The sequence below is a fragment of the Eptatretus burgeri genome, chromosome 16 (assembly GCF_056783735.1).
Source record: "Eptatretus burgeri isolate ZD-2024b chromosome 16, Ebu_testis_v1, whole genome shotgun sequence".
Classification (NCBI taxonomy): domain Eukaryota; kingdom Metazoa; phylum Chordata; class Myxini; order Myxiniformes; family Myxinidae; genus Eptatretus; species Eptatretus burgeri.
The window spans coordinates 36,033,833-36,057,706 of record NC_140976.1 but is presented as its reverse complement, the minus strand read 5'-3'; the positions used below and the strand labels follow the sequence as shown (position 1 = coordinate 36,057,706).

The 23,874-nt window shown below is 44.9% G+C and overlaps 1 protein-coding gene across 7 annotated transcripts in view; it reads right to left on the bottom strand.

Moving 5' to 3' along the window:
- HMGXB3 (HMG-box containing 3) overlaps positions 1–17,383 on the bottom strand; it is a 94,800-nt gene extending 77,417 nt beyond the window's left edge. For 2 of the 7 annotated variants that reach the window (XM_085859369.1, XM_085859372.1), the window contains exons 1-7: positions 17,110–17,383; positions 8,274–8,397; positions 5,889–6,063; positions 5,504–5,654; positions 5,127–5,340; positions 4,823–5,003; positions 4,622–4,693 (exon numbers count right to left, since the gene is read on the bottom strand). In XM_085859369.1, the coding sequence (XP_085715495.1) occupies positions 4,622–4,693; positions 4,823–5,003; positions 5,127–5,340; positions 5,504–5,654; positions 5,889–6,063; positions 8,274–8,397; positions 17,110–17,368 (1,176 nt within the window). In that variant the 5' untranslated portion in view covers positions 17,369–17,383. Of the gene's footprint in view, positions 1–4,621; positions 4,694–4,822; positions 5,004–5,126; positions 5,377–5,503; positions 5,655–5,888; positions 6,064–8,230; positions 8,398–16,819; positions 16,940–17,109 lie in introns of those variants that run through there. The other 5 variants (XM_085859370.1, XM_085859373.1, XM_085859371.1 and 2 more) reach the window with 5 other exon arrangements.
- Positions 17,384–23,874: the final 6,491 nt, after the last annotated feature.

Sequence of the window (23,874 nt, the reverse complement as noted above, 5' to 3'; positions counted from 1 at the left end):
TCCACACCATTAAACTCACACCGGGAGATGCGGCTGCGTGCTCCCGCATGCCAACCGACATCTCCCTCTCATACCGCTCTCTCACACACACGGTCTCCCTTGTATAAACCATACCACTCACACGTGGTGCTCCATTCATACAAACCACTCCACTCACACCCGCGGGGGCACTCATCCGCGGTGCCTCACTCACACACGCGGGGGCACTCAACCGCGGTGCTTCATCCACACACCGTCCCTCACTCACACACGTGGGGGCACTCAACCGCAGTCCCTCATCCACACTGGCCGTTTCATCCACACACACGGCCTCTTCCACATACGGTGCCTCATCCACACACGGCGTGCTGGGAAGCACGTACTCCGGCACCATCGCCACCACACCACTCACACACGGGGTCGCTTCCACACACGGGGACGCACTCACACCTTGCACCACACACACAGGGACAACTACACTGGGGATTCGTGTCCCCACAAGGGTCTCCGGGGCCTCTATACCCCCCAAGCTCTCCGTGCACCTGTCCACAGCACCCGTCCCCTCAACCTCGCAAAGCACGACCGAACTCACCTGGTCGTGACTCGCCTCGAGGGGGCATACGCCCTCCCCTCGTTCCTGGAGGAGGCCATCCAGGTGCTCGCACCGGGTCTCTACCCAGTCCGCCAGCTCACCCCCATTATCCTCCACTACCTCTGTGTGTGTGTGTGCGTCACTTACCCCGTCTTCCTCGTGTAGTCTTTCCTCTATTTTTTCTATCTCCCGTGTCTCTGCCAACTCTTCACCCTTTACCTCCCTTGTCTCAACTATTATTTCCTTTGTCACGGCCTTCATGCCCGCCTGCAGGCATCAGCCCATGTTCTGCGTCTCACCCCGCAGCTTTTTCATCTCTTCCCTCATTTGCTGTGTATTCGCATCCATCGTCGTTTTCACTTCATTTGTATTTGTATCCATCTTTTCATCCATTTTTTGTGTATTCGCATCCATCTTTTCGATCATTTGTTTGTTCATTGCCGCCAGCATGGCGCATAGCTGGGCCATGTTGGATGCGCTCAGCTGAGCCGTTTCGGCAAGGGTTGGGGAAGGGTTTTGGTGGAGAGGGGGGGGGGAGGTGTCATACACCGCGGCCGCTGCCGCACCCATTTCGGGCTCTGGGTTCAGTTGGGCGAGTCCGTGTTCCTGCACAATCAACATTTCCTGCACGGGGATTTCATCCTGAGCCATGGATTCCACATTACTACACATATACATTTCTAATACCCCCGGCTCCCGCTCGCCTTGAGACGCCATCTTGCTTCTCGTGAAGGGTTAATTTGCTCGCTCGTAATTTGGAGGGAATCGGGGGTCGCTTCTCTCACCCCTGGACCGATTCCCGTGAATTTAGCCGGAGACAGGAGAGCCTGTTTTCCTGTTCTCCGATACCAGTGCCGCGAGGAGGGCGATGAATTTGTATCGCACGACCTGACACCAGTGTTGCGGTATTCGCGCCCGCCGGCGTGCTGACGGCCACGTAACTCGAATCGCGGCACGTCGCCCACCGGACGGACAATCCAGTCGTGACCCTCTCGGACTAACGCCGGGAACCAGTCACGGGTGGACCTTTCGGTCTCACCGCGATCGAGCCAATCAGCCCCCGCGTGGGATAGGGTTGCTCGCCAAATTCGACCTACCTAAGTACCCACGCGGAGGGTAGACCGGGCGATCGCACCTCGCCGCAGGTCGACTTCGGACACGGGCCGCCATAGCGACCCGTTCCGTACTATCAGAATAACCGAGCGGTGTTATCGTCGACCTCGACGGTTCGATTAATTATCGGACGTATTCAGCCCACTACCACCCCTTTACGTGAAGCAAGATGAGGATTCAATGGGAGAAAAAGACGAAGCGAAGCGGGAGAACAGTTCAATAATAAAGCACATTTATTCGCGGCACACGGGAAGCACACATTCAATTCCACCAAAAGCACATAGAAAAAACACAATTCCATTTACACAAAAAGCAAATATAAAAGCGAAAACAATGCAGAGCTAATACCGACTACCGAGCACACGGCAACACTTATACAATTCTACTTCACAGACGGCGCCGACAACACATACCCAAAACCAAGGAAAAGAATACCCCCAAGAATGAGGCGGGCCTGAGGCCGAGACCGGGTCGCGCCTACCCGTCTGGTGATGAGACGCGGAGCGGCGATGCGCCCTCACTCCCCCCCCCTCGCGGACAGTGTGTGGCAGGGGGTGGGAACGGGGAGGCCTTGGTCGCACTATCTCAGCGCGGGGGGGAAACAGGAGGGGGTTGCTGATGCTCGGGGTATAGAGGATCTTTATTATCCCTGGTGTGCGTCTCCACCTCGGCCAGGTCGCGCTGCCGGCCTTCCTCGGGCGTGCAGCTCCCGGCACCGTCGCGAGCACCCCTCGTCTGCCTTCGCCGCTGCCGCCTCTCCGCCTCTGGACTCTCCACCCTGGACTCTTCTTTGGGCTCTCCTCGTTCGACTCTCTTCAGCTTCTCCAGCTACTGCAGGCTTCGGGCTCCAGACTTCCACACTCTCTGACTGACGAACACGGTCCTTTTATCCCCCCGTAGCTTCGCCTTTGACCCCCTCCCTTTGACCTTTCACCTCGCTCCCCATTGGCCCGAGAAAAAGTGGGCGTGAAGGCTTCTTGATCCACAAATTTGCATATATCGATCGTCCTGGAGGCGGGGCCAAATCGTCCCTCGCTCACCGATTGGACGGCAAAAAGTGGGCGTGTGTCGTTTTTGATCCGTTTTTGAAGCACAAAATCCGTGATTTTGTACACGCTGTTCGACGCGCGCTCTGCACAAATCCAACACCGGTACCCACAGCGGGGCAAGAACGGTGGCGATGCTACGGTTGCGAGGTGTGACGTGAAGGTCGTGGCGGTTGTGGTGAAGCGGTGGTTGTGGTCGGTGGTTGATGTTGTGGTTGTGGTGGTAATCATGGCGGTTGGTCCAAAATAAAGATAGTAAAAGAAAAACGGCTATCCTGAAGAGTCGCAGCTCGCATAAATGACATGTATTCCCACTAGACAACGGGTTTGGGCCTAACTACACATGCACTTACCGAGATACCTCACCTAAGGGACCTGAATGGTGGTTTGCGAATTTGGTAACCACAACAATGTATATATATATATATATATATATATACACACACAACGTTGCTTATCGATCTATTAAGTGGTTCTGGAGAATACTTTTCACATTTTTATTTTCAATCAAATATGGCAATGATATCACGTGACCGATGATGTCACAAATTCAATTCTTCACTCAAATTGGGTCGTAGATTGGATACATGAAATTTCAGATTTTTCGGATAAGGATTTCGATTCAACCAATTATGGCTGGAATACCTCTTCACCGACGATGCCATCGTTATCACCCTATATACCCCATGAGGAGTTGATGACATTCGGAGTTTCAATTTTTTTTTCATTGAGCGGTATGAGAGATGAAGATGGCCAAATTTTTCCTTTAATCTTAAATCACTCCATACCATGTGACCAATGACGTCAGGGTTAGCAATAAAATACTACATTATCTATCGGGAGTCCCTCTGACGTTAAAAGTTTCGCATTAATCGGACAAGCGATTGCAGAGAAAAACAGTTTTAAGCGCACACACACACACACACACACACACACACACACACACACACACACACACACACACACACACACACACACACACACACACACACACACACACACACACACACGCACTGCAAGTCTCACATCCCCTTCCGAGCGAGACCAATTATAATTAAACAAAGCTCTCAGGATTGTCACAGTTTTCACAAGATCTGCAAACATAACCCACATACATACAGAAACAAAAGTACTTCCAACTGTAATCCACCTCAATTCATCGCCTCGGAAGCTCAACATCTCGCTCACTTGTGTCAACATATGACCACCTATCCTTAACCCCAACGTTCTCCTCAATAAAACACCTCCATGCGCCATCACATTCTCAACTATCTATCATCACAGTCCACAGAACATCATCTCCCAAACAATATTCTCAACCACCCTCCCCGGAAATTCACTCTAATAAAGGACCACTTAGTCATGAAACGAGTCCATCTGGCCAGATTCCAGTCTGGAAACCATCCCTCCCTTATGCAATATCAACACAGGCCCAAACCCACAATAAACCCAATATGTCCCCTCTATCCACCCCACAAATTATGACAAACTTCCCCTCCCTGGTCCAACACAGACATCTCTTCAACAACAGATCTCTGAAAGCATCCGGCAGCTTTGAGTTCCAAGGACGAGTTCCACCTTGAGTTCCACCTTGACGAAGGACCAAGGTGACAACAACAAAAACAACAACCTGGTCTCATCTGCAAAGTGTTTAAAGGCAAGCTGTGCACATTCAATCCACTCTCTCGTGAAAGGCATGCAGAGATCAATTTATTCAGGTATGCTGTGAAAGGTGCACATCAGGAATACTTTATCGCATAGAAAAACTGCGGAAATGGATAAAATTAATCTCTGCTTTAACATAATGACAATGCATACAATGGAAGAGTGGCTCTCTGCTAATGCACAATTACTCGTTTTGAAACTAGGCTATAAGCAAAAGCTGGCATACCTGTTTGACTGTGCTGTCATCCTGCAATCTACGCTGCATGGACAAAATGACGTAGTTTGTTGCGTCAGTGGGCTGCAGGAAGGACATGATTACAAGCTCAACACCATCTCAATCACCATTTCCAAATTTGCACAGAGCAACGCAATGCACAATTCCACACTCCTCAATCATACCAAATAAACACATAAATAGACACTTCACCTGATTTGAGATAACCGTTGGTCCAAGAAAGTCCTCCTGTTTCTGACTGGATGTCATATTTGCCGTTGCAGATGTTGTTGCTATGGCAACTGCCTGCTCTAATGTCGAGGTTTCCATGGAAACAGGTATCAAGCCTTCAATGCCCGGTGTTGCCAAGGTCAAGGGAGCATGCTCTGTTGCACTGACAAGGGAATAAAGAGTAGTGTAAAAGCTAATGTACATTCAGTATCAAAATCAACTCATCATATACATTGGGTGTTTACGTCTTGAGAGATGGTGGTACGTCAAGAGGTAAGCAACACACCATGCAGGTTCTTCTGGCACCTCGACAATAATGCTTGCTGAAACGATGCCGCTACCCATGTCCATCTCCATGTGCATTCCGGACTCCGGATCCAGGTCCAATTTCACGCTTTCATCTCCAAAATTACTGATACTCGCATCGTGGCACTCGCAGCCAAGCAGGCCGCGTACAGCATGCTGCGTTATGGCATCCGACTCGGCGCGATCTGGAACTGCTGGAAACAGTGAAGGCTGTCAAGGCCATTGCCTGTCTGACAAGGAGGTTAAGGATCAACAATGGCAGGAAACCTTTGCAATGACATTTTTACCCACCATGTTACATGGCGCAAGGAAAACCAAGTGAACCGTGGCACAGCTGAAAACACTGGCTTTGCTTACCTGCAGTCTTTGCCCAAGCTACAGGCAAGTCCTGATGTTCCTTTGCGGGCTTTGCCTCCTTGGGCTGTACGACGAGCATGGATCGTGGTAAGATTCTCCGAAAACCCGGCATGCAGGGGATCGGTGAGGATTCGGGTACTTGAGTGTATTTCTGTGCCACGACGAACAAGAGAGGAGAGACAAGAACCTCCATCGAAGGATGCACCCTCATTCCATTATATCACATGGAATGTAATGGCTAAATGGAAACAAAAGTCTCCTTCAATACCGGTCACCACAACCATTCAAGTTTATAGTCCTATCACAAACATAATTTCTCTTTAGCAAGTAAACCAAGTGTCCATAAATGTCGGTGGAGCTCGTGTGCTCCCCAGTTAATACTGACCGGGTCAATCTGGGCCTTTTCCATCGACGTCCTTTCTACGTAGACTCGGCGCTCATTCACCGGCAGGCGCCGCCATGCCTCGCTCACCTTCTTGTTGATTTCAGAACGTGAAAGTTCAGGATGCAGCTCCTGAACTTGCGCATGCGTGTCCAGATAGTAGTGTAGGTATGCAGGGCTGCAGTGCACAGGTTGAGGAGTTGCATCACACAAAGTCGGGTCACGTTTTAGTCACATCTCCATTTATCCAAGTAAGAGTTCTTGGGAAGGATACAACTGCAATTTGGAGGTGACTACAAGTGAGAGTTTGGGATTCAGAAGCAATATAAATACCTAGTTTCAGCTTAGTTTAATTACAACGTTGACTAAGGCATCGTGTGCTTACCTGGAGAACGTGCCTGCATACCTGGTTAAATACACCAGGAAACATCGTGAAGTTTAACGTACACACTTGTGTGACGAGATTTTTGGCATGTACCCAAAATTGAAACTTATAAAATGAACAAGACAATTAAAAGACGTATCACAGTCGTCGGTAACCAGGAGTATACTCATAACTATACAAGACTTATGCTATACTTCACTTTATTTCCTTCCAACACCATACCCCCCCCCTCCCTGCACTCCCCCCACCCCCCCCCCCCACCAAGTCCCTCTGTTCTCAAACTCCTGCTTTTTATTCCTCTTCTTTCAGAGCACACATCTCCCCTGCAAAGCTGGAAAGGCCTCAAAATGTCATACATGTTACTAATAACAACATGTCACATGGCCTCTCACCTGCATCAATAATTAGTTGGTGATGGGGAAACATTCAATTTGCAAACTATGTTAGAGTTTGATAGCCTTCCTGTCAAGGAGGAAATTAAGTAAATCCAGCTGATGCAGTCCCTCGGATGGACGTTAAACTGGGTGTCCCGTCTGCCGGCATTCGTTTGGCGGGCGTTAGCGATGCCACGGTGTCTTTCGCGAGACGAGTGGGTGAGCATTCGCCGGCACTATGGGCAAATTACAAGTTCCTGCCCTAACCAGCACAGGGCACTGCATCAGTGGCACTGCTGCACCCTCATGCAAAAATGCTACCCCGCAGCCTTGTGTTGCATAGGAACGAAGAAGAAGCTGATGCAATACTTTATGAAATCTAAGATAACGATGGGAAGAACACTTTACTAGTTACCTGGTCCAGGGCTGTTCTGCATAAACCAAAGTTGAGAGAAAAAAACCAATACTTTATCTTTACCATACACTTATCAACTCAATCTCAATGGATTTCAAGACTAAACCACTAATCTATTTATTATGTATGCCAAAAAAGATTTGGTAACTATTATAGGTCAGTGGTGAAGACAATGGACATCCAAGAAGTTGGGAGTTCAAACCCAAACGAAGGCAGCGGTCGTAAGGATTTGGATTGCGAGCTCGTAGGACCCGAGTTATCCTCAGAAGAATTACTATGTTGGTCTTATTATAATGTCAGCAAAAATCCAGGTGACCCACGAAAGACCTTCAGAGAGGTCACCTGCCCTACCCTACATACAAAACTGCTGCACATCCACAGTTTGTTGTTGACTCTTAAATGTTAAATGTTCAATTTGGAACAGGCCCAAAAACGGTGCATATAAAATGGAATCCTTTCCGAAATCCCTCCACCCACGTCCCCAACAAACCCAAATTTAAATCCCATATTCTGTGACGATGTCCATCGGCTTCCACTTGTCATTGTCATAAATGCACAAGCTTATTCATAAACCTTGCATAATATGGAAAAAAAAAACCCCAGCTTGCGAATCAATAACCTTTGGAGGAAAAGGGAACCTTTGGGAAGGAGGTAATCTGCATGTTCCATATATACGACGCAAGGTCGATAGGTCGACTCTTAAATGCCTCAAGGCAACTAGGAATCGACATGAAAATGGTTCTTAGAAAAAGGCAGCACCATAGGCCTGGTGTTGGCTTAACGGTTAAGCTTGGCTTAAGAGGCTCTGGTCTTGAGTTGAAGCCCCTGTCAGGCCTTTGAATTAACACCAGGTAGGGTTAACTCAGCCTATCATCTTTCCGAGGTCGGAGAAACGAGTACCAGTGTACTGGTAACGGGGCACTGTATCAGCGGCTCAGCTGTGCCCCCAACCAATCATGCTACTCGCAGCCTTGTGCTGCTCACGAAGGGGGAGGAGGAAGAGGCAGCACCACATATCATCCCAAAATAAAGGGCAGAATTTGACCTCCCTCTTCCTCTTCTCAATTCTTAACCTCCTCTCCACGCAAGTCATCCATAAATGGGTTCTACGAACAAGGTGCGATGACGGTAAGGACCAACGGATGGACCGGACACGGCAGGAAGGAGATACCGCGGTTTCTTTGGCTTTTTCAATGCATCCATTTCATCTTTGCCTCGCTTCCTGTTCCTCCCCTTCCTGGATGGGGCTTCTTCTTCTTCCAAATACACGCAGCAACCTTCCACCTCCTCCGCAACAAATGGCACCTCTTCGGCTGCGAACTCCGTCTCCACAACAATCTGTGATGAAAACAAAACGTTCAATTAATTCTCAACCTCCTGATGATAAATACAAGGTGATTAGTGCAATCTACATCATTGGCTTGAAGATGCAATTCCTTGTTAGGCCTTACTTATTAGGAATCAGTGGGTCGCGATCTCTTCTTTTTTACGACGTGTACACAAGTTAAGGCTTATGAAGAAGCCAAAGCAAGGAAGGGTTAAAAGTGCTACTGGACAGGTTCTTCCTGCGGTGCTAAAAACATGGAGTTCCTGGTCTTCTGAATTTTCACCTTTATTACACATGATATGGTAAAAGTGATTTGCAACGTTGAATCCGTCTATTTCGATTCCGAAACGACGTTTCATAATTCGGAATCCAGGGATGCGTTAAGTTGCTATGATCACCTTAAAGTGATCCTAGAACCGAAAGCGAAAACAAAACCCGTCATTGAAGAAGAACCTGAAAGAACTGGATTTCTTCCGAAGGTTCAACTCGAAAGGTTTTCCAGGCAATCGTGGCCAATCGATGCGTTTGGGATTTCATGTTGTTGTTTTTTTTTTTGCGATATCATGCTGATAACTCCCATTTTCAGATTGTCCACTCAATTCACACTTTGTTTTGACATTTCTGCAGAAAGTGGTGAACTCTCACGTGTACGGATGTATGTTCTCTGGCTCCAGTGGTGTCTACGACTCCGATTGGTATATTTTACCATCTTTCTCCTGAGCTGAACAATAATCGGATATCAGTAAAGCTCATTTAGGTGTTCTTACCTTTGAAGTGGCATTTCAAACTATAATGGTAGATCGGCAAGATGGAATCCTTAATTTTGAGATATCTCTCTCTCTGTGTCTCTGTGTGTCTCTGTGTGTCTCTGTGTGTCTCTGTGTGTCTCTGTGTGTGTCTGTGTGTGTCTGTGTGTGTCTGTGTGTGTCTGTGTGTGTCTGTGTGTGTCTCTCTCTCTCTCTCTGTGTCTCTGTGTGTCTCTGTGTGTCTGTGTGTGTCTGTGTGTGTCTGTGTGTGTCTGTGTCTGTGTCTGTGTCTGTGTCTGTGTCTGTGTCTGTGTCTCTCTGTGTCTGTGTCTGTGTCTCTCCCTCTCTCCCTCTCTCCCTCTCTCCCTCTCTCCCTCTCTCCCTCTCTCCCTCTCTCCCTCCCTCCCTCTCTCCCTCTCTCCCTCTCTCCCTCTCTCTCTCTCTCTCTCTCTCGTGCAGCATGTGGCTGCTGGTTGCATCATTGGTTGGGACTCGGCTGTGCCGCTGATGCAGTGTCCCCCTCGTAAAGTAAACTGTAAACTTCCATGTAGCAGTAAACTGGTGCTCATTTTGCCGACCTCGGAAGGAAGACGGGCTGAGTCAACCTCCTGGTGTATTTTTTAATTCAGCAGCCAACGGGGCTTGAACTCAGTACCCTAGGATCCCAAGCCGCCACCCTAACCACTAAGCCAACACCAGGCTTAATTTTGAGATTAGCCTTCAGTCAAAGGGTTGCTGAGATTGTTTTAATGCTCCATTTCATACTTAGGATGGACAAATCCCCATTCCCATGAACTGTTCGCTCTCAGCCTGTTGTCCATTCTCTCCTGAAAGTTACCGGTATAACATCAGTTTCCCAGCGAAGTGCTCCACATGGGACTTGTGCAGATTCAAGAACTCTTTTGCACTGATGAAGCATAAATTCCTGAAACAACTTCTCTTTGTTTCCCATGGCAGTTAGCATACTTTCACCAGCGGTCTGTCGATTTCATCCATTCTAGCACCGGAAACGATCGCGTAGCTCGACGCTGTACCCGCTCCATGTCAGCCACGTGCTTCCTCGAATGTGGTGAGCAAAACTGAACACAACGTCCTAGATGGGGGCTCTCTAAATTCCTGCAGTGTGAACACGAACTCTTTTGATTTATAATTTATCCCCGACAAATACAATACAACCTAAAACCCTCTTTGCTCTACCTATAGCTCCCTGGCACTGTGCTGACTGCTTACTTTCCGTATCTATTACCACCCCCAGATCCTTCTCCTGTGTGACACGCTCCAAAATTACCCCTTGCATCCTGTAATCTCTATTTTCATCATTACCTCCGCCACCGAAGGTGAAGGAGGATATCTCAAAAAGTTGTGAACGGATCCGGATGAAATTTTGTGGCCAGATTGGGTGTGTGACAAGGATGAACTGATTAGATTTTGGTGAAGATCCTGATCCAGATCTGACTACTAGAATTTTTAAAAGTGATTCTTCACCATTCAGTGATAGGGCGAAACCGATATATCGCACGATATCTCAAAAATGTATTGGGTCTGATATGTTCTCGTGGATCAGGGATCAGGCATTACAGGGCGGAGGTATGCGCTCGACCGAGTGCCCTTCTAGTTCATCCTGTTGGTACGCGGGTGCCAGCAGTGACCACTATTTTCGTTGTGTCTGTCTGTCTGTTTGTGACTCTCTCCAGAGCATAGCTCCTAGTCCGGGAGCCAACCGATCAAAATTAAAAAAAAATTGCCCGGTCTGCTATAAAATTTTTGTGTTGATTTTCATAAAGAGACACCCTTTGAGTATATGAAAACCAATGTTGGCAATGGTGAAACTCTTGCGCAACAACACAGTCAACACTTTTGCGAGCCCCCTCTGATAACAAAATGTTGGCAAAAGCGAAGATGTAGGATGGGGGTAGGGGTAATTCATATTGTCCTAAAATCATAACCACTAAACCTATATACACAAATGACCCCTCATATTAAAGAGGAGTTCATTTCCTATATCACAATTGGTGTAGATTTAACCTACCTTCAATTGACAAGGTTATATGTCAAACAACAAAAGATTTATGTAACTCAGAAATGCTTGACTATCAATGGGGTCAGGAACAAGAACATACTTTTACATGCCATGGTTTTAAGGAAGATAAAATTAGAAATGGATTAACACAATATTGTGACATGAAACATCCTCTTCAGAGGAAGAGTCACTCTCTGAAACAACTCCACCACATGAACCTCTCTGACCAAGGCATATGCATGTCACTCAGCAAGGCACAGCAGCCTTTTTGCATGAACATCGTTTCAGACATTTGGATAATTTGCACATGCAAGACACCGTTTTGTCTATGTTTGGCTTGGCTGGCTTAGACATGAGAATTGGGACCAGTTTTCCATTGATAAGGGTTCTGCCAAATGTTGTGGCTGGGGGAAGTGCTCGGTCACTGAGATGTGCACGTCTATACAGAAGCAATTGATACAATGCTCTTAAAACAAGGAAGTAAAACACATCTTCTGTTGCTGGCAGTGACCTAAGGTCTAATTTTGAAGAGACAAACATATGCTGCCTGAGGGTATCCAAACAGCTGAACCCTTTTTGGCCATGCAGAGCAGTCCAGTATACTCTGGCCTCATCAATGACACATTCTGTTGCTGCCATTTCACTATCTCTTCCAAAATCAACAAGGTGGGGAAGGTTTCCTATCAGTCCCAGAGAAACCTGTGCGGCTCTTCTTTTCACAGGAACACAGGCATCATCCCAACTGACTGGAAGAGGGGCCTTGTTGTCCCTCTCTGGAAAGGGAAGGGTGATCGCCAAGACTGCAAAAACTACCGAGGGGTGACGCTGCTCTCAGTGCCGGGCAAGGTCTTTGCTCGGATAATTCTCGATAGGGTTTGCCACCATCTGCTTGAGCACCAGCGTCCAGAGCAGTCAGGCTTTACACCAAAGAGGTCAACGATTGACCGTATCCTTGCACTTCGTGTCCTCACCGAACGCAGACGAGAGTTTCGGCAGGGGCTGCTTGCAGCCTATGTTGATCTCTGTAAAGCGTTCGATTCAGTGAATCGGGATGTCCTCTGGAGGATTCTTGGTCTTCGTGGGGTGCCACCGAAACTGATCGATCTGATGTCTGAACTCTACTCTGGTACTAAGAGTGCTGTGAAGTGTGGTGGTACCATCTCTGACTTATTTCCAGTTGTTACTGGAGTTCGTCAGGGATGTGTACTTGCCCCCACACTTTTCAGCACTTGTATGGACTGGATTTTAGGGAGGATGTCGGAGAGATCAAGTTGCGGTGCATCGTTTGGCAATGTCAAGATCTCAGACCTTGATTTTGCAGATGATGCAGTCATCTTTGCGGAGACTTTAGACATCCTCTTGGGGGCCCTCGAGGTGCTGAATGAGGAGTCGGAGCCATTGGGATTACGGATTTCTTGGGTCAAAACTAAGATCCAGGCTTTCGGTGACATCTTGGATGCTGCTGTCCTGTCTGTGTCTGTTTGTGGTGAGGATGTTGAGGTCGTGGAGAGATTCACTTACCTTGGCAGTGATATTCATGTCTCCGGAGGTCAATAGACGTCTGGGTCGGGCCTGGGGAGTCATGGATTCACTGGATCATGGGGTGTGGCGCTGCCGGTACCTGTGCGGGAGGACGAAAGTCCGAGTCTTCAGGTCCTTGGTACTTCCAGTCTTGCTCTATGGGTGCGAGACTTGGACTTTGACCAAGGATCTGAGACGGAGACTTAATTCCTTTGGTACCAGGTCTCTTCGGAGAATCCTTGGCTATCGCTGGTCGGATTTTGTGTCCTACGAGCGGTTGCTGAGAGAGACTCGGATGAGATTTGTTACCTGCATAGTCCGTGAGCGTCAGCTGCGGCTGTATGGACATGTGGCTCGTTTTCCTGACGCTGATCCTGCTCACCAGATTCTCTCAGCGAGGGAGTCTCATGAGTGGAGGAGGCCAGTGGGCCGACCACGTGCCTCATGGTTGCAGCAGGTTGACCATCATCTCAAGGAGATGGGGATGGGCCTGGCATCTGCCTGGGGGATGGCCAGACGGAGGCCCCTGGAGTACCGGCGGAAAGTGGACGCAGCGACGCGCTGTTCTGGCACATGCTCCCATACCTGACCTGACCTCTTCTTTTCCCCTTCTGAATGGGTAGCTCACTGTGTCACATCCACACAACACATATGTGCACAGAAGTGTAGCTGCGACATCAAGAGGATTTTCTGGTACTTCTTGCTCAACACTTCTACCAGCTCATGAATAGGTAGGTATTGATTCTGCCGTTGTATCCAGAGTTCTTGCAATGTGTTCAAGCAGCAGAAGTGATATATACACAGCATAATTATGTCTGTATCTGTTGCATGCACAACAGCTCGATGGTGATCAAGATATTCCACACAATACGCAAGATGAGCAATAATCCTTGTGTCTGCCTCTTCATGTTCTTCACAAGGTAAGTCCAGAACTGAACTTGATGCTGATGTGATGGAAAGAGTGTGACCTTTGTTTTCCATCATACTACCAAGAATGATGGTCACTCCATCCGGAATAGCTTCAGGACTCTCACAAAGGGAAGTGCCAATGAAGTTCTGAAGATTTCCTTTATTTCTTGGATTCTTCATGAGTAAATTCCAGTCCGGAATTTCTAGACTCTTGGATGGTGAGAATTGTCTTGCCTGGTCTGTCTGGTTTCTCCTCTGCTGCTCATCACCCTTCAAAGTATGGCTATCATCAAAATCATACTGATCACCAATGATGTTGACACAGTTGCACATTTCAGGTTTCAACTGCAGGATACACCTGCTTGCGAAGATACAGCTGGGGAAGTTCACCAAATGTTTTCGCACCCATTTTTTGGTATTTATTTACAAATGCCATTGTGTCTACCAGATAAACTGTGTATAGGTCACTCTGTGGTAATGATGGCAGCTGTAAAACAACATCCTGCTCAGCTTCAGCAATTAGCACTGCCACGAAATCAGACTTGTTGCCTTTGCGCATTACAACCCCCTGTGCTAAGCGTGGATCAACCTCAAACAGGGATGATGGATAGTCTGTCCACTCATGGGAAAATGCAATCTGTCTTGTGACTGGGTCGGCATCTCGATAGAAACACAGCACACGTGTAGTTGCAGTCTCATCTTGATAGATCCTGATTAAACTCTGTTTCCTTGATGGTTTTGATTTCTTCTGTGAGGAGAAAGTTACCAGCTTCAGTGGTTCAATCTTAATAGAGACCACCTCTTCTGCTTTCATAATGGCTTCCATGCCCTTAGCTTGAGCATGGACCAAGTCTTTTGAAGCAGCCTTCTCACCAGTTGCTCTATTGAGCAGAACCACTTGGTTGTTACACTGGAATGGGTTTATCATCTGCTGGCATATCACTTTATTGATCTCCTCAACATGCATATGTTCTTCTGTTGCCTGCTTATGTGTTTCTCCATGATGAGTAGATTCCTGTTGGCCTAGATTAGCCATAGACTTTATGTTCTCTGATACAGCTGTGAGAAATGGTGCTGTTTTCACATATTTATCTCGAGCAGCTGGTGCCTGAGATATGCCTTTGAACAGAGATGTCTTCCCTTCATTGTTGTATGTCTGCTCCAGGGCCATATCACTCCAAACACCATTGAATTTTCCTTTGGAAGAGTGAACTGTGAAGTACCCAACCTGGATCCAGCAAACCTTAACCGAACTGTGTTCAATAGAGTAAGAGGATTTTGTGGGTAGGGGGAACTTTGGTTGACAAAAATGTTAATTTTCTCTTTAAAAATTGATAGAACTCAATCAAATTTGCTGTTTTAATTAGCCATGGATACCATGTTCATATCACATTAAGAGAAATTAGTATTCTAATGCAGCATCTGCCTATGATGAGAAAAGTTCTAAAGGCCATCTTCAAAAAACGTTATTTTTAAGGCATTTTTCACAAAATTATGTACTTTTACGAGGTTTACTTTCACAAAGGCAATTTTTTTTGTCATTTTACAATGCACTGATTGAATTCTTACATTTAGTTCACATTTATTTTTCATGAATGTGATTTTTTAATTTTTTTAGAAATTTTATTGACAATTGCTGTTTTATCAAATTTTTCAAATCTTCCTCAAACAAAAACGGCCGCCAAAATTTTTCGCAAGAGCTTATGAATTGCCAACATTGGTTTTCATGAACTGCAAACATATATCTAAACATCCTGGGGGTGTAAAATTTTATAGCAGAGGCTGTAAGGTCCAACCCTAAAACAGCCTCGTACACAGGTTGGCTCCCGGACTATCCGTGATGTTTGATGCAATCTTGATGAAACTTGGACACAAGCTAGATGTCATGGTCTAGTTGTGTCTTTTTGTATGAGGGGCATCCCACACCTACTTGAACTTTTTATTTTCTCGATTTTTTTTCTTGAAATTTCATTTCCTAGAAGCTGTGCGTAATGTCCATAAGTACAACATATAAAAAATCCGATTTGATTTGATCAATTTTGACGGAAGAGATAGGTTTTTATGGTAGGGCTTCCTCAAAAGCTTCCACTAACTCAATTGTACCTATCGTGGCATTGTTCAATAATGTCCGCGAACCATCGTCGCCTCCCGGCTAGTAATCTCTATTTTCGTTGTTCTTTCACATCCATATCACCTTAAATTTATTTATGTTAAATTGCATCTGCAAATCTTTTGCCCAATCTATTTAAGTATCTAGGCTTTCCCAAATCTGATCACCACCCTCTCTGTTTATCCACCTTACCTCCAAGCTTTGTGTCACCTGCAAATTTTAAAAGCTGACTCTTCACCCCATTATCCAAATTGTTTGTTTAAATAATGAAAAGTAATGGTCCAAGTACTGATCCCTGAGGTACCCCACTACTTACATCCTCCCAGCAAGACATCCTCGCACTCACAGCCACTCTTGGCTTCCTATCACTAATCCAGTTTGCAATCCAATGATCTACCTGACCAGCCACTCCACAAGCCCTCACCTTGGCTAACAACCTCCGATGTGGTACCTTATCAAATGCCATCTTAAAGTCGAGATATACTATGTCTCCTGGCATTCCCTCATCCACCCAATCAAACACTGCTTCATGGAACTCCAAAAAAAGATTTGTTAAATAGGAACTACCTTTGGTAAAATCCATGCTGACTACCTTTAATTAGTTTGTACTTGTTTAAATGGTTCACCATCTGGTTCTTAATTAACATCTTCAACATATTCCCCACAACTGAAGGAAGTTTAAAAACGAACAGGTCTATAGCTCACACATTTATTCTGTTCTCTGGATTCTTTCTTCCAAAACAGGGTTACATTTACCTCTACAATCCTGCGCTACCCATCCCCACTACAGTGAGGTACTAAACGCAGGTATATTATTATTATTATTATTATTTAACATGTACACGTCATTATTAGCCCTGGCTCTGCAGCTGTCCACATCGTCTGGAGATACACACTCTCCCTCTGAGCTGTGCAGCCTGGGATCAAATCCCAACTGAGCTGTAAACTGCCGTCCTGGTGATGCTCATGCTCATGCGCTGCGTGCGCACCCTCCCTCGGACGAACGTTGATTGGTGGATGTTAAATATCCCACAATGCCTTTCATGAAGAGTTTGTCATCATCGGAATGCTGAATAAACGACAAATTTCTGTCCTCAATGATGGCTGTAAAGGCAATGGCAAACCACCGAACATAACCGCTGTCCATTAACTGGTTCGGCAACACCAACGGCTCCACAGAGTGCGGCACATGATGACGAACACAAGTGAACCTCCGTGCACCGTTTTAACATATTCCGATATCATGACGCGATAAAAACAACACAGAAACGCAGTGAAAAATAAATATAAATAAATAAAATTAAATTAAATAAACAGTGTACGAAGTGACGTCACGCGGCCAATGGGCGTCCGCCTTACTCAGCCCTGGGCACCAGTCAGCCGTTCGAGGCTCAATCAGTCATATTAACACTCCTACCTGAGCCATAATCACGGAAAGAGCACCTCCATCCGGACCCCAAACTTCGTTTACACCTGAAAGGCAATCCTGAGTCCAAAATGGCGAGACTGGAACACCGGACGAGGCAAGAGAAGGGAAAGGAACTGGTGGACCAATGCGTAACGATGATGCTGCACTCGGCGAACACATTGGACCAATCGGTGGCCTTGTTATTAATCGGTGGGCTATTTCGATCGCCGATTGGTGCAGTTACGTGAGGTATTTCGTTGAACGTCATGAGCTATTCTGTTTACTGATACATGTTTATTTTTTTTTTCAATACGTTAATATTTCTGGGTACATGTACAGTCAATGCAATCGTGATCACAAAAATGACTACATATCGGTACAATGTTGTGGATGATAATATATCGGTACAATGTTGTGGATGATATTAGCAGGTAAATGGTCGACGATTTGGTGGGAAATGACCAATTCAACTCGACAATAGTAACAATATCTCTTTAAAAGCAGTTCACTCAAATAATGTGTTTGTATTTTCCACGTCGTTTGATTTACATGATATGAATCAACGAGAAGAGATCTCGGTACAGAGTTGTACTTCGCTCCGCCACCGAAGGTGGAGGAGGTTGTGTTTTCACCTGTCCTCTCCTCAGCATATCTCAAAAAGTTACGGACGGATCCGGATGAATTTTTGTACACAGGTTCGGTGTGTCACAAGGATGAACTGATTCGATTTTGGTGAAGATCCGAATCCGGATCTGGATATGAGAATTATTTAATTTTTTAAGTGATTCCTCACCATTGAGAGATAGGGCCAAAAATGATATAGAGCACGATATCCCAAAAAGTTGTGGACGGATTTGGACGAAACTTGGTGGACACGTTGGGGGTGTGACAAGGAAGAATTGATTCGATTTTGATGAAGATCCGAATCTGGATATGAGAATTATTTAATTTTTAAGTGATTCCTCACCATTGAGAGATAGGGCCAAAAATGATATAGAGCATGATATCCCAAAATGTTGTGGACGGATTTGGACGAAACTTGGCGGACACGTTGGGGGTGTGACAAGGAAGAATTGATTCGATTTTGATGAAGATCCGAATCTGGATATGAGAATTATTTAATTTTTTAAGTGATTCCTCACCATTGAGAGATAGGGCCAAAAATGATATAGAGCATGATATCCCAAAAAGTTGTGGACGGATTTGGACGAAACTTGGCGGACACGTTGGGGGTGTGACAAGGAAGAATTGATTCGATTTTGATGAAGATCCGAATCTGGATATGAGAATTATTTAAATTTTTAAGTGATTCCTCACCATTGAGAGATAGGGCCAAAAATGATATAGAGCATGATATCCCAAAAAGTTGTGGACGGATTTGGACGAAACTTGGCGGACACGTTGGGGGTGTGACAAGGAAGAATTGATTCGATTTTGATGAAGATCCGAATCTGGATCTGGATATGAGAATTATTTAATTTTTTAAGTGATTCCTCACCATTGAGAGATAGGGCCAAAAATGATATAGAGCACGATATCCCAAAAAGTTGTGGACGGATTTGGACGAAACTTGGTGGACACGTTGGGGGTGTGACAAGGAAGAAGTGATTCGATTTTGGTGAAGATCCGAATCCGGATCTGGATATGAGAATTATTTAATTTTTTAAGTGATTCCTCACCATTGAGAGATAGGGCCAAAAATGATATAGAGCACGATATCCCAAAAAGTTGTGGACGGATTTGGACGAAACTTGGTGGACACGTTGGGGGTGTGACAAGGAAGAATTGATTCGATTTTGATGAAGATCCGAATCTGGATCTGGATATGAGAATTATTTAATTTTTTAAGTGATTCCTCACCATTGAGAGATAGGGCCAAAAATGATATAGAGCACGATATCCCAAAAAGTTGTGGACGGATTTGGACGAAACTTGGTGGACACGGGGGTGTGACAAGGAAGAATTGATTCGATTTTGATGAAGATCCGAATCTGGATCTGGATATGAGAATTATTTAATTTTTTTAAGTGATTCCTCACCATTGAGAGATAGGGCCAAAAATGATATAGAGCACGATATCCCAAAAAGTTGTGGACGGATTTGGACGAAACTTGGTGGACACGTTGGTGGTGTGACAAGGAAGAATTGATTCGATTTTGGTGAAGATCCGAATCCGGATCTGGATACGAGAATTATTTAATTTTTTAAGTGATTCCTCACCATTGAGAGATAGGGCCAAAAATGATATAGAGCACGATATCCCAAAAAGTTGTGGACGGATTTGGACGAAACTTGGTGGACACGTTGGTGGTGTGACAAGGAAGAATTGATTCGATTTTGGTGAAGATCCGAATCCGGATCTGGATACGAGAATTATTTAATTTTTTAAGTGATTCCTCACCATTGAGAGATAGGGCCAAAAATGATATAGAGCACGATATCCCAAAAAGTTGTGGACGGATTTGGACGAAACTTGGTGGACACGTTGGGGGTGTGACAAGGAAGAATTGATTCGATTTTGATGAAGATCCGAATCTGGATCAGGATATGAGAATTATTTAATTTTTTAAGTGATTCCTCACCATTGAGAGATAGGGCCAAAATGATATAGAGCACGATATCCCAAAAAGTTGTGGACGGATTTGGACGAAACTTGGTGGACACGTTGGTGGTGTGACAAGGAAGAATTGATTCGATTTTGATGAAGATCCGAATCCGGATCTGGATACGAGAATTATTTAATTTTTTAAGTGATTCCTCACCATTGAGAGATATGGCCAAAAACGATATAGAGCACGATATCCCAAAAAGTTGTGGACGGATTTGGACGAAACTTGGTGGACACGTTGGGGGTGTGACAAGGAAGAATTGATTCGATTTTGATGAAGATCCGAATCTGGATCTGGATATGAGAATTATTTAATTTTTAAAGTGATTCTTCACCATTGAGAGATATGGCCAAAAACGATATAGTACTGGATAGCACGATGTTTAAAAAATGTATTGGGCCCGATATGTTCTCGTGGATCAGGCATTACATGGTGGAGGTACGCACTCCACAGAGTGCCCTTCTAGTTCCACTGAGTGCCAGTGGCTGAAAAAGGGAATTTCCCTTTATCATGTTAACTTTGGCCATATGACCCTAATCGATACTGGAAGAGACATGTTTAATTGTCTGTCTGTCTGTGTCACCATTTTTCATCACTGAGTGATGGGGAGTGTTTTAGGCTACAAACAAACAAACAAACAAAAAAAACTGAAAAGTTTGAAAAATAAATTTGGATTTTATTTGTAAATGGCTCTGTTGTGCTTTATGTCTTTTGCTAAGTTTGGATTTGGACGAAAGTATAAATGGCTAAGTCTTTAGCTATTTGAAAGGTAATATTAAATGATCCCCAACCCTATTTTTAGTGGGTGAAGGGAAGTGTTTTAGGTGACCACAAAAAAAGAAAAACAAAATCTGCTTTTCGTCAAAATGCCAACAGGATTAGTACAGCACAGGCTAATGCCGTGTACCCCGACAAGTAGTCAAGAAGAGTTGGCGAGGTAATTGCTGACATGACGATGTAGAAGAAGAATGATTAAAAAAATATGAAGGGGTAACAGATGGACAAAACTAACAAGGGAATAAATGAACAAGAAAAAAAAAATTGAAGAGGAAAGGAAAAAACTAACCAACAATCGGGTTGGGTTAGGAAGGGTTAATGGGGGGGGGGGGGAGAAAATATAGTGGGTAAGGATGATGGTAACTTAAGATGGTGATGTAATGCCCAATTCAAGTTCTGAAGTGAAGAGTGGGTTTCAACAAGAATCTCAACACCCCACTCTACTCCCCTCCCCATAAGCAAATACTCACAGCCATGTGTGTTGCATTCGAAAGAAGACCTAATCCTCATATTTTTGGATGAAAATGTTTTGTTCGGACTGCTCTGTACGAGCCGGAGAAAGCTAGCACTCTAAATCTTGCATATTAAGATCAATATCGACATAAACAGAGACATTTGAAGGACGTTACCATAAAACAGAATAAAATAAACCTACAAAGATTTGAGTTGTGCTCTCATCAGGTGATATTCCCACAAAGTGAATGAGGTAAGCAAGAAGAACAGTCTAATATACGCCTATCAACAAAGTTAATTCTGATTGGATGTTCTATACTGATGCATCATCAGCTCCCAAAAATGGTCTAGGTGGGAGGAGCCTGTTCGGTGTTCAGCTCTCCAATTGGAAGTTGCAGAGCCCCTAAGGCTGTTGCAGAATCCTCTTCATCAATATCTGTGATCGTGAGATGAGTTTGTGTTCCTCTTCTTCTTTGCACAAATAACCAAAGCGAGTAAACAAACTCTTTTTGCCGACATTGCATAGGATCCATGGAATAGATAATTGTCGCTTCTAGTATTCGGAGATGTGTTATATTTCATCCTCGACTCAATATATTGAATGGATCCACATTATAATGTTTAGCACAGTTTGCATTCTCAATCAAATGCTGTCCAATATCAGATACACACGACGTTGGGATTGATGCTGGGACCTTCCTACAAGCATGTACCGGCTGTATTCACATACCAATAGTGTTTTTCCTGATGAACAAAGAGACGTGCTGTTTGATTGTCAGTCAGTCTGGGTAATTCTGCCTTCATACCGAACATCACACTTGCACTTGAACTCATAAATAATATTGCTAAGTTTTGAGGCAGGCAAAACATACATTCTCCGACGAAGAAAGCTGACCGGCTTGATCCTCTTCTAAAGGGAAAATTGTAAATATTCTTTTCGAAGGGATATTGTAAATATTAGCATACAGGCTAATATGTAAAGCTTGATCCTCTTGTAATATCCCTTTACAAGAGGATCAAGCCGGTAGGCTCTCTTCGTCCAAGAATGTACGGTCCACCGAAGATTCACAAACAGAATGTTCCACTGAAACCAATTCTGTCCATGGTCGGCTCTGCCCAGCATCAGCTTGTGAAATGACTGGGAGAGTTACTGCAACCAGCGCTCGAGTCGGTCTCCATGCTCGTCATCAAAGATTGTTTCACTTTTGCTGATGCCACAAGGGAGACGTGTCCTACTGATTTGGAAAATGTAATGTGTTCTTTTGACATCGATAGCCTGTTTACAAGTGTCCCTTTGATAAAGATCATTGATAAATGCACACATTTGCTATATCACATGGAACTTGAGCATCCACACATTTCTGAATCTGTCTTCATGGAATTGATGAACATGGCTACAAGAGATGTTGAGTTTAGCTTTAATAACATTATGTTTGTCCAAGTTTATGCGGTAGCCATGGGCTCTCCTTCGGGCCCAACGTTAGCAAACATCTTTGTTGGCTATCAAAAACTGCAGAAGTTGACCAAGTTGCAGGTAACTCATTCCCCCATCTTGTACTACAGATGTGGATGACATATTTTGCCTGTTTAAATCTCATGAAGTCTGTGACCCCTTCTTGAATGAATTATCTTCATCCTGCCCTCAAGTTCACCACGGAATTGTAATGTTCTGGTTGCTTACCCTTTCTGGATGGCATGGTAGAGACATCTGCATCATCATTTCCTACATCCATCTATAGAAAGCCCACGTTCACCAGGCCAGTATACTCGATGGGACTCTTTTGGTTCAACGAGATACAAGATTGGTTTAATCAATGTATTAGTGAGTCGAGCTAAGAGGATATATTCCAACTCCAAGCTTCATACAGAGATGGACAAGATTGCCGCATCCTCATTGAGAATGGATATCTTGAGTTTATCATAAGGAGGTTTATGCACAAATTCCTCACTGCTATAGATGAACGGAAGATGGATCCTGAAAAGTGCCCGGTCTACATCAAGATTCCTTGGAAAGGGAAAATATCGCAAAGATATGAGGAACAAATTAAAAGATGCGTCTCATACACGGATCTGGCTGTTCGTCCAAGAGTGATTTTCACCTCTCGACGTCTGATTGCTGAAGTTAAGAAGGATGTTCTGCCTGCCTCAAAACTTAGCAATAATATTTATGAGTTCAAGTGCCGGTGTGATGTTCGGTATGTAGGCAGAACTACCTAGACTCTGACTGACATAATCAAACAGCACGTCTCTTTGTCCATCAGGAAAAACACTATTGGTTTGCGAATACAGCTGGTATGTGCTTGTAGGAAGGTCCCAGCATCAATCCCAACGTCATGTGCATCTGCTATTGGACAGCATTTGATTGAGAATGCAAACTGCTGAACAGTATAATGTGGATGCATTCAAGCTATTGAGTAGAGGACGAAGTATAACACATCTCCGAATACTGGAAGCGACATTTATCTGTTCAGTGGACCCTATGTAATGTCAGTAAAAAGAGTTTGTCCACTCGCTTTGCTTATTTGTGGAAAGAAGAAAGGAACACGAACTCGTCTCATGATCACAGATGTTGATGAAGAGGATTCTGCAACAGCCTCAGTGGCCCCACCTCAGACTCTGTAAACTCCAATTGGAGAGCTGAACACTGAACAGGCTCCTCCCACCTCAACCATTGGAAGGTAATGACGCTTCAGTGGAGAACATCCAATCGGAATTTACTTTGTTGATACGTGTCTATTAGACTGTTCTTCTTCCTTACCTCATTCACTTTGTGCGAATTTCACCTGATGAGAGCACAACGAAAAGCTTTGTGGTTTTGTTGTTAGTCTGTTTTATGGCAATGTCATTCAAATGTCTCTGTATCTATAATTGAAGTTTTGTCGTACCAACCATATTTTTAAATAGTAGGATCACTCGGTTTGCATGGTTAAAAAGG